Source organism: Fonticula alba, assembly GCF_000388065.1.
Source record: "Fonticula alba strain ATCC 38817 unplaced genomic scaffold supercont2.4, whole genome shotgun sequence".
NCBI lineage: Eukaryota > Rotosphaerida > Fonticulaceae > Fonticula > Fonticula alba.
Window position 1 is genome coordinate 2,691,997 of NW_009242974.1, and position 9,967 is coordinate 2,701,963.

At 63.0% G+C, this 9,967-nt stretch overlaps 3 protein-coding genes and 2 non-coding genes across 6 annotated transcripts; 3 read left to right on the forward strand and 2 right to left on the reverse strand.

The window, feature by feature from the left end:
• The first annotated feature begins 238 nt into the window (after positions 1–238).
• Positions 239–3,580, forward strand: H696_03134. 2 transcript variants are annotated; one of them, XM_009497025.1, is made up of 5 exons: positions 239–477; positions 648–1,776; positions 1,873–2,203; positions 2,307–2,839; positions 3,003–3,580. In XM_009497025.1, the coding sequence occupies exons 1-5, from the start codon at positions 362–364 to the stop codon at positions 3,417–3,419; spliced, it is 2,526 nt and encodes an 841-aa protein (XP_009495300.1). In that variant the 5' UTR covers positions 239–361; the 3' UTR covers positions 3,420–3,580. The 2 variants fall into 2 exon arrangements, with proteins under 2 accessions (XP_009495300.1, XP_009495301.1); XM_009497026.1 differs by lacking the exon at positions 239–477 and having other exon boundaries at positions 504–1,776.
• Positions 3,581–3,810: 230 nt separating this feature from the next.
• Positions 3,811–3,884, forward strand: H696_03135. Its single transcript has one exon. It is a non-coding gene; the product is annotated as a tRNA-Arg (tRNA).
• Positions 3,885–3,936: 52 nt separating this feature from the next.
• Positions 3,937–4,009, reverse strand: H696_03136. Its single transcript has one exon. It is a non-coding gene; the product is annotated as a tRNA-Glu (tRNA).
• Positions 4,010–5,335: 1,326 nt separating this feature from the next.
• H696_03137 (acetyl-CoA acyltransferase 2) lies at positions 5,336–6,800 on the forward strand (the record flags this gene model as incomplete). Its single annotated transcript, XM_009497027.1, has 3 exons — positions 5,336–5,677; positions 5,822–5,956; positions 6,078–6,800. The coding sequence occupies 3 exons, from the start codon at positions 5,336–5,338 to the stop codon at positions 6,798–6,800; spliced, it is 1,200 nt and encodes a 399-aa protein (XP_009495302.1).
• A 454-nt stretch (positions 6,801–7,254) lies between these two features.
• H696_03138 (hypothetical protein) lies at positions 7,255–9,430 on the reverse strand (the record flags this gene model as incomplete). Its single annotated transcript, XM_009497028.1, has 9 exons — positions 7,255–7,367; positions 7,451–7,541; positions 7,632–7,751; positions 7,901–8,205; positions 8,387–8,621; positions 8,692–8,828; positions 8,977–9,091; positions 9,226–9,342; positions 9,422–9,430. 9 exons carry the CDS (start codon positions 9,428–9,430, stop codon positions 7,255–7,257), a joined length of 1,242 nt encoding a protein of 413 aa, XP_009495303.1.
• Positions 9,431–9,967: the final 537 nt, after the last annotated feature.

Below are 9,967 nucleotides of genomic sequence, written 5' to 3' on the forward strand. Positions count from 1 at the left end.
CCTTTTCTCTTTCCTGGCGGCCGCGATCGTTCTACCTGGCTGGGGCGGACAACACCATCCAGGTAAGTCTACCATCGGACGGACAATGCTGCCAGGTGCCAACGAATGCCCCCTTGCCCGCGAGGGACAGCCTGCTCGATCCGCCAGGATGATCGCACCGCCCGGGGGGGGGGGGCAAACTTTCCGCGGGCCAAAAGCTGGGTGACACATCCCACATACCATTGGCGTGTTTAGTTCACGCCTCCCCTCCCTTTTGCCCTACCACCCGCCCTCTGCCCCCTCCATCTGTGTCCCCTCCAGCCCTTGGTCGTCGGATCTCCCCCTTGCGCCTGAGCCATCCACCGAAAGCACGCGTGATCCCATGTCCGGCGACGGCAAGCAGTTCGACGCCGGCGATGTGCGGGCCATCCATGCGACCAAGTTCATTCAGGCCCGCGCGACCGAGTCCGCCTGGTTCATCAATCGCCTGAATGCCCGGTGTGTTGCCTCAACATCCTGCTCCGCGCCCCGCATGCACACATACAGGGAATTTCCGCCCACACATATCCATGCATCTCTCCCTCCCTGCTCGTGCTCTTTTTTCTTCTCCCTCTCACCCTCTCCCTTGGCCATGTTGAATGTTGGCCACCCTCCCCCGGGCGGCCCAGTGCCAACACCATGCGCACCTTTCAATCGGTCCCTCGGCATATGCGCCGGCGGATGGCTTCCTACAATCCAAACCGACTGCCGCGGCGTCTGCGCATGGCGGCCGCGCTGGAGAATGAGCGCCATTTGAAATCCGGCAGCGCGCCGCCCCAGCACGGAGTCGGCATGGCCAGCCGGCGCAAGCGCCGGCGTCCCACGCGTCTCGTATCCACGGAGTTTGCCCGACGCCAAGCGCGCACTGGACGCCAATGGCTTGAGACACATGTGTGGCATGCCAAACGCTTCCACCTGCATGATGCTTGGGGATGGCGCCTGCCGTTGCGGGCCACCGACAAGGGCCTGCGCTTTGTGTGGCGGTCCTTCCGCTCGGCGGCCCTGATTCACGATGCCTCGTATCAGGCCCAGGTGGAGGTGCTGGCGCGACCGGGCAGGACCGGTGCCGATGTTGCACACGTGGAGGCCCTTTTGCGTCGTGCCTTCACACTGGTACAGCACCCCGCGGTGAAGGGCAACTTGGCGTCGGGTCGGGCCCTGACGAGTGGCCGCGTCACCGAGGGCCTGCTCTTTGCCCCTGGCACCGCTCCGTTTGTGCTGCTCGGCCCTGTGCGGATCCTTTGGCGCCCAGCAGACGATGCGGAGCCCGGTCGGCGTGCATGGCTCTGGTGCCACCCCTCCATCGGGACTGCCGTGGCTCAGGCTCTCACTCGGGCCGGGCAGCAGGCGCTGGCTGAAGCCGAGTTTTCCGGCCTGGCTTTCAGTGCTCGGTTGCTGGCCGATCCGACTGTGATTGACTTGGCCCCCGATGCGTCTGCTGACAACTCGGAGAGTTTGTCACCCAATCACGAACGGACTGGTCTCCTGCGGGTGTATGGCCCACGCGGGCATGCTGCCCTGGCCCAGGTGTTGCGCGTGTGCGAGGAAGCCACGTCGGCCCCGGCGGCCGCGCTCTGGCGGCAGCTTGCCCAGTTGCCTTCGGTCAGGGGCCTGGTTCCGCCGGGGCTGGTCATTGCTTTGGGTATTCGTGATCCGCGATTGGAGGCAACTGCCAGCCTGCGTCAGGGACGGCGCTCGGACCCAATCGCCGATTCGGTTGTCTCCTTGCAGAATGCCACGGCATTGCAGGCTGCTCTGGTGCGCATTGGGGCACCTTCTGTCCTTCCTCCCCACCCATCTTCCCGGATTGCTCCCCTTGCCTTTCCCCCTGCTCGAACTAACTCAAAAGCCCAGTCCACCCCTTCGGCCGAATTGGCCCGATCAAATCTGTGGGATGAGGGCACGCGGGTTCGCCTCTCGAGTGGCCGGCTGCCGGAGCGCACGGTGCAGCAGATGCGCGGCGGGTGTTTCGGCTCTGCCGTGCCCGCCGGGCACCCGGACGAGCCGTCGCCAATCCCCGTGTTCCTCGTGTCTCGAGTGGTCGGAAGTGGATCAACCGGCTCTGCCCCTTGTGTTCCGGGTGCCGGGACCGGGGTGGCTGATGATGGCTGGGATGTGATCTTCCCGTGGGGGTATGCTCGAGATCTTCTTCGGGCGCTGGTTTTCGCCGGGGCCCGAGCCATTGGTGCGTGTGCTGTGGCTGGCTGTCGGCCGGGGGTCGGGCACTTCCCCCGCGCGACAAGGATGCGCCCATGCTGCATTATTTCTGACCCTCCCTGTCCAAGCAGGTACCCTCGATCTGGAGAGCCACTTCTTTGAGGAGGGCTACGCCAGCTTCCCGCGCGACGATGTGGACGCCCTGAGTTTCGATTCCTTTGATGACTTCCATGCGGAGGTGGCGCACGATCGCTATACCCTGCGTCCTGCTGCCAAGCGCCCGGCATTCGCCAACCTGGGCCTTCGATCCCAGGAGGTGGTCTACCCGCGCGACTTGGCTGGATTGCTCACAGGCCAGCAGGCGTGTCTTGGCTCTGAGCCGGAGGATGCCGAGGGGCCCCAAGCGTGGCCTTTTGCCTTGCCGGTGTGCCGAATGGCCGGCGACCGGCTGGGGCTTTTCCTCCTGCGCTCGGCCGCCGAGCGTCAGGCCGTCAGTCGAGCGGTCAAGCGCGTCAGGTCCGAAAGTGCCATGGTCTCGAATCAGGCAACTCGCTTGGGCACGTCACTCGCCATCCTGCCTGGGGTTCTGCAGGAGGAGGTGGCCCGGGCAGTTGGTCGACCTGGGCTCCATGGTAGTCCGATGATTTCTTGCTGGTTCACCATGGTATGTGTACATCTTCCCCTGTGTTCCCCGCTGCCGCTTGCCCTGGCCGCGTGCGCCAGCCTCCTGACTCTGGTGCCTCTCTCTCTCTCTCGCTCTCTCTCTCGCTCTCTCTCTCTCTCGCTCTCGCTCTCGCTCTCGGTCTCTCCCCCCACCCCCTGTGCAGCACTCTCGCGGGTCGCCCGAGCGTGGGGCCGAGATTTTGCTTTTGCCCGCCCCTCTGCGTGATGCCCTGAATGCCATGGGTGCAGTGGCTGGGGCACCCGTTGAGCGTCGCCACTTGCGTGTGGCCGTGCGCCTGCTGCCGGCTCCCTTCGCCGATGGCGGGAACAATCCGGACTTGCCATGCCGCTTGCCGGTCCTCGGCTATGCCACCACGGCCGGCTACTCCTACTCAGCCGGCCGCGGGCGAGGAGTGGCTTTGGTATCAGCCTTGGCGGCTGCATCGGCTGTCTGCCTCTCGGAGCAGTCTGGCGCCGGGCCGCTGGCTGTGGATGTGCTCCTGCGTCTGCCCTCTTCGCAGTACTACCACCGCGCTACGCTGCATCTGGATGCGCTTTCGGCCCCGGCCCCGGCGCATTGAGTTCCTTGCTCCGGATCAATGGCTACGGCCTCCTCTTTTTGTTTGATCTCTCTCTCTCTCTCTCCCCTTCGAGTCGACGGCACCCTCCGCATGATGCGCATGCCGATCAGCGGACGGGCCGGTTATGGCTCCATCCAGCACCAATAGAATCATGTCCATGAGCTCTTCCCTGTGTCTGGGACACCATGCTTGAGATGGCTTGACTGGCATGAGGATGTGCTTTCGGTCGGGTGGGGGCCCAAAGGTCAAGAGCAAGGCCCCAAAAGCCAGGGGGGCACGAAAGCCGGAAGGACTCTTGCACCGGAGCTGCGCATCCAGACAGCCGGGGTCCCTTTTGTCCGGTCGCTCGAACGGGGGTGAATTTCTAGCGAATGTGCTACCTGACTCCCATGGCCGCGTAGCTCAATTGGATAGAGCACCTGACTACGGATCAGGAGGTTGTGTGTTCGAGCCGCATCGTGGTCAAATTACTTTTTTCTGCCCTTTGTCCAAAAGCGAAGTGCAGGAAGCAAAATATTTCCCATACCGGGACTCGAACCCGGGTCTCGTGGGTGAGAGCCACGTATCCTAACCACCTAGACTATATGGGACGTGTTAATCATATGCTCGGTAAATCAGCTGAAGATATTTTGCTCTGGAAGGCGACTCACCGGGGCTGAGTCAGGGCGGAGGTTTCTCGCCCCCCCCCCCCCCCGGACGCCACACACCCAGCCGCGGGCATGCAAGAAAGCACGCACGCACGCACGCACGAAACCCCCTACGCCTGGGAGCATTAGTAAGACAACAAAAATAAAAAGCCCGAGCACGTTGAAAGCAAAGGGGACCAGGAAGAATAAGGACCAAACACTCGCCCAGCAGTTGGCAGGGACCGCCCTAGCCAGGAGCTTCGCCCTCCCTCACTCATGGATGTGGAGTTATCCCGGAAACGCCCCACACCCACCTGCGATGTCGATCAACTGATATGTCCAGCGCAGTCACCCCTGCCGAGAACATTCGTCCTTTCGGGCTGTTGCTCACTGCCACCGAGCCACGTCTGAGCGTTGCCTGCATGCAAAGTGCGCATCCGGGCGGTGTGGCCGCGCCCGGCGCCTGTTCCCGGCCCTGCCTTGTCGTGCCCGGGTTTCCCAATCTCCAGTTGCTCCCTGGCCCCTCCCCCCGACCCCGGTTCTCTCTGTCGAGATTTCACCGGGCCGAAAAAAACACATGTCGGGCTGGCTAACGAGCGGTTCAACCCGCCGCCGGCGGGGCGCACCGTCGGGTGTTATTTTCCTCATGAAACCCCTTTCCCGCCCTCCCCCCATCTGGCAGTGCTCCTCTCGCTGGTTCCGCTTGTGGAGTTCCACGGCGGCGCCGGGGACCAGGCCGCTTCGGGCTGGGGCCGGAGGGGACCGTAAGACGCGGTGAAGGACTCAAGAGGGGATATCCCAAGCGGGCTCTTCCGCCCCCCCCCGCCCCGCCCCACGGAAGAGGAGCCGCCCACGGCTATTGCGCACCAGCCGCGGGCTGCCGCACACGATAGCTCACATCCCCTCCGCCAGTCCTTCCAAACGAAACGAACCCTGGCCTCGGGCCTGGGCCTGGGACAGGGGCACAGGGGAGGGGGGGTGGGGGGGGGGAACAAGCACCGCCGTCCGGACTTTCACATGCCCCGGAACAATACCCCCCCCGGAATTGGGCCGGATGACTGGACACGGAGCCGGGGGGGGGGGGGGGGGGGGGGGGGGGTGGCGACGTAGGGGCAAGGCGGCCTCCCCTCCCCCGCCCCGCTCACATCCTTGCGCCCTATTCGACGAGAATGAGCCCGCGCCTTAAAGAGATCAGGCCTCCCCCTCGCTTCGCTCGCGCTGGCGTCCACCCAGAGACGCCTCCCTCCCCCCTCCTTCTCCCCTCCCCCTCTTTCCTCTCTCCGTCCCGCCATGTCCACCCTTGGCCGCAATCTCTTCATCGTCGCCGCCAAGCGCACCCCCTTCGGCACCTTCGGTGGTGCCCTGCGTGACCTGACCGCCACCGACCTGGCAGTGCACGCCTCCAAGGCCACCCTGGCCTCGAAGAACATCGACCCGTCGATCGTGGATTCCGTGGTCTTCGGCAACGTCGCGCAGACCAGCTCCGATGCCATCTACCTGTCGCGCCATGTCGCCCTGCGGTCGGACTGCCGCGTCGACAGCCAGGCCCTGACCGTTAACCGCCTGTGCGGCTCGGGCCTGCAGGCTGTGGCCACCGCCGCGCAGGAGATCCTCACCGGCGAGGCTGAGGTGGTACGTCCATGTCTCCGAATGAGTGGCGGCGTGTGTGGGAGGGACGAGCGGCCATGCGGGCGCCAGACAGTCGGCCACCGGCCGGCACAAACGCCTCAACCTGCCGACATATATCTAACCCTCCCTGTGTCTCTTTCGTCATAGGTTCTGGCTGGTGGCACTGAGTCGATGTCCCAGGCCCCCTTCGTTGCCCGCGGCATCCGCTTCGGTGTCAACCTCGGCACCAACCCCGCCCTTGAGGACTACCTTTGGACTGCTCTGACTGACAACTACATCAAGGTGCGCCGGCGGTGGCATTAGCCAAACCCCCTGCCCTGTGCGCGCTCCGCCCAGAATGGCGCCCAGTACTTACGCGCCCTCTCTCTCTCTCTCTCTCGCACACACACACGCACACACAAAGACCCCGATGGCCATCACTGCTGAGAACCTCGCCGTCAAGTATGGCATCACCCGCGAGGAGGTCGACAACTACGCCCTTCAGTCGCAGCACCGCTGGGGTGCCGCCCATGAGGCTGGCATCTTCGCCGACGAGCTGACCCCCATCGAGTACAAGAGCAAGCGCGAGGTCAAGACCCTGGACTTCGATGAGCACCCCCGGCCCAGCACCACGATTGAGGGTCTGAAGAAGCTGAAGCCCGTCTTCAAGGCCGATGGCATTGTTACTGCCGGTGGTGCTTCCGGCATCAGCGACGGCGCTTCGGCCCTCATTGTGGCCAGCGAGGAGGCTGTCAAGAAGCACGGCCTCACCCCGCTGGCTCGCATCGCCGGCTGGCAGTCGGTCGGTGTCGACCCCAACATCATGGGTATCGGCCCCTGCCCCTCGATCACCCGCCTTCTGGCTCGGACTGGCGTGACCCTGGACCAGATTGGTCAGATTGAGATCAACGAGGCCTTCGCCGCTCAGGTTCTGGCCTGTGCCAAGGAGCTTGGTCTGGATGCCAACCGCCTGAACATCAACGGTGGTGCGATTGCCCTGGGACACCCTCTCGGTGCCAGTGGCGCTCGCATTCTTGGCCACCTGGCTCACCAGCTGGCCAACGGCAAGAACTCCTCCTCGTATGCCCTTGGCTCGGCCTGCATCGGTGGTGGCCAGGGTATCGCCGTTCTGCTGGAGCGCGCCTAAACGCCCCACATGCTTGCCAAGCTGTCGGCTCATTTCCCTCTTCTCCCCCCTCCCCCCTTCCCTTCCCTCGCCCCACACGAAAGGAAGGTTATAATGCGAGGGGGGGGAGGGAGAGGAGCTGCCTCTCTTTTCACCCAAGAAAGAGAGGGACTTGTATTTCCGACTACACATTACACTGTTAAAAAGAGCAACAACAAAAAAAAAGAAACATTGTCCCCCTCCCCACTCACCCGAGGAAGAAGGAGATCCGGACATCAAGTTGGAAAGTACATTTGTCGGTTTATTTTTTGTTTTTGTCCTCCAAAAAGGGAGGCGGATGACTTTGCGGGAGGAAGCATTAAAGGCCCCCATCCCCAGTGGAGGGGGAAGGGAGCTGGCGAGGAGGATGGAACAGAGGGCAAGCAAATGGGGCGGAGGAAGGAGGGAGAGGGAAGCGGGCCTGGGAGTACATCCCTTAGTGAACCTCCTCGAGGGACTGGAGAGCGGCCTCCCAGCGCTCAAGGTCCTTCTCGAAAGTCTGGACATAGAGCGCAGCGTAGTCAATCAGGATATCGACCATGTCCTGGGCTGTGGGGAGAATGGTGACAGTGGCGACAGGTCAGAAGGACGGGGGAAAGAGCAAGGAAAGGGGGGAGGGGTAAATTGCGCACCCTTGGTCGCGGAGTAGGACTCATACTCACGCAGGATAGCCTCCTCGGTGGCGTGCAGGGCGTTGTTGCGCTTCTCGATGGCCTCGTCGAACTACGTGGGGGGGGGGGGGGGGGCGGGGTCAGATTTGAGAAACTCGCGGAAGGGGAGGGGCAAAATCAAAGGGGAAGAGGCATGACGCACGTCCTGGATCTCCTTGGAAAGCTGCTCCTTCTGCTGGCTGCGCGCCTGATCCGAATTGGAAGACACCAGGCGGGAAATGCTCGAGAAAGCCCCGCCAATGGAGTTCCAGCTGCCCTTGTCCTGCGCGGAAGAGACAAGGCAGAGCAGAGACAAGCAGTCAAGGGGGGGGAGGAGGGGTTCGAATCAGTAGGCTGGGGAGCGAGGGAAGGCGAAAGGGGAAGGCGGGAAGAAGGAGAGACCCGGCCGAAAAAGGACGAGCGGATACGTACCGGGTCATCGAGGGCGGCCAGGTGGTTCTCGCGCGCGGTGCGGCTGGCGATGACACTCTCCAGAACCGCGGCACGCTGGGCGTGGTACTTCAGCACACGGTCCACCTGCGGGGGGAACTGCGCGCGCTCGGCGATACCACCATCGAGAGCCCGGCGCGTCAGCTCGCGGCTCAGATAGCTGGCCGACAGGAGGGACTGGTCGGTGGCCACGCCGAGATCGTGCAGAGCCTGCGCAAGGGCGCCGGTCTCAATGGCAGCCATGCTACGCAGCACAAGAGTCAGCTCGCCATGGTCGTTGGAGATGCCTGCAGCAAAATGAGTAATGTCCAAGGGGATACGTAGACAAGACAGGAGGGAGGACAGGGGAGGGGATGAAAGATGAGCGGGACGGAAAGTCGGGAAAGGGAGAGGTATGTAGAGAGAGAGAGAGAGAGGAGGGGGGAGGTGAAAGAAAGGAAGAGACTATTCAGGGAGGGAAGGGCGCACTCTGCTGACGGTTGACAATCTGCTGGAGAGCGCGCTCCAGGGCGGCAATCTGCTCGCCGAACTTGTTGTTGGAGTGCGCCACCTGGGCAAAGCGACCCTCGATCTTCTTGCCGGTGATGCTCATGTTGCCGATGTTGATGCTGAAAATGCCGGTGCCGATGTCCTTCTTGTCCTCGGCCTCCTGCTGGTTGCGGGCCTCTTGCTGGTTGCGACGCTCGGCCTCAAGGATGTCGAGCTGAGACAGGAGAAGAGGGTGAGTGGTGGTCAGAGGCAAAGGGAGAGCCAAGAACAAAGAGAGAACATACCCAAGCAGGGGAAGAAAGGAAGGCATGGAAGACAGGGTTCGAGGCCAGGACGGGGTGATGTGCAATACGGTTGAGGAACGCCGAGAACTGCACGCAGCGCTTCTCCACCACCGGGGACTTGTCGTCAACCTTGGAGACTGAAATCCAAGGAAAGGAGGACAATGCAGGTGAGTGGCTGGTGACAGGGCAGGAAGGAGAGGACAGGGGGGGGGAGGGGGGGGGGGAGGGGGAGGGGAAGATGGTGGTGAAAGTCGAGGAGGATGACTGATCAGTGAACGGCAGTACCCTTGCTGAGCATCTCCTTGCCGGGGATCGGCGGGATGATGACGGTAGGGTACAGAAGGCAGAGGATGTTGTGCAGGGCCTCGAAGTCGGAATAGCGCCGACGGATGCAGTGGGACTGGATGGATGTGATGCGATGTGATCCAGGGGGGGGGGAGGGATGTGCACAGGGGGGGATTGATTGTGTGAGATGGGGGGTGGACGGCTTGAGCACGGGAGGGAGGAGCAGAGGGGGCAGGGCCAGGAGCGAACCTCAATCTTGACAGCATACGAAATGTATGCGGACTTCCCCTGCGAGGTGCGCGGGTCGGTCACCTGGATCATATGCTTCCCATGGTAGAGGAGCTCTTCGATGTTATTGGAATAGGTCTGAAGACGGGGGAACAGGGTCAGCAGGGGGACAATCCACAAGAGGCCAAAGGAAGCGGAGAGGGCGAGTGGCACGGACGCCTTCCATTGTTACCAAGTGTCCGGGATGTCGGGGGAGAGAGAGAGAGGAAGAGAGAGAGAGAGGGAGAGGGAGAGGTGGCGAGGAGAGGGGGAGAGGGGGCAGGAAATGGGGAGCGCGTAAAAGGGGGGGGGGAGGGGGATGGGGAGGGCTTGGCTGGAGAGGGGTCAACAGGTTGTGCCAGTTGGATGGCCCTTGGACTTGGGGAGATCACTTTAGGGATGTGGGCACCGATGGTGGGGGATGTCAGCACACAAAGGGAGACACACGCACTCACGCGAAGGAAGGAAGACCTTCCGCGGGACTGGGGTGCATGGGCCTCCCTCAACTGGCGAGGCCCGTTGGAAACCCACTGACGGCAAAAAGAAAACAAACAACCATCCCTCTTTGAGAGCAAGAGGCAGCCCTCTTGTCGGTGTGAGATGGAGGACCCATCGTCAGGCGCGCGCCCGTGCTGACCTCCCCACCTCGGTGGCACACTCGGCCCAATGCACCGCGGGGTCTGGGGAGCACCCCCACCGAAAGAGTCCCCCGCGCTGGGCAGCC

What these genes read in the sequence shown, in the direction of transcription:
- H696_03134 (XM_009497025.1), top strand. Translation starts at nt 362, where the DNA reads ATGTCCGGCGACGGCAAGCAGTTCGACGCCGGCGATGTGCGGGCCATC. An exon ending in ATCAATCGCCTGAATGCCCG is followed by an intron (nt 478 to 647) that starts GTGTGTTGCCTC and finishes CGGGCGGCCCAG; the next exon opens with TGCCAACACCATGCGCACCT. An exon ending in CGGCATTGCAGGCTGCTCTG is followed by an intron (nt 1,777 to 1,872) that starts GTGCGCATTGGG and finishes TCAAAAGCCCAG; the next exon opens with TCCACCCCTTCGGCCGAATT.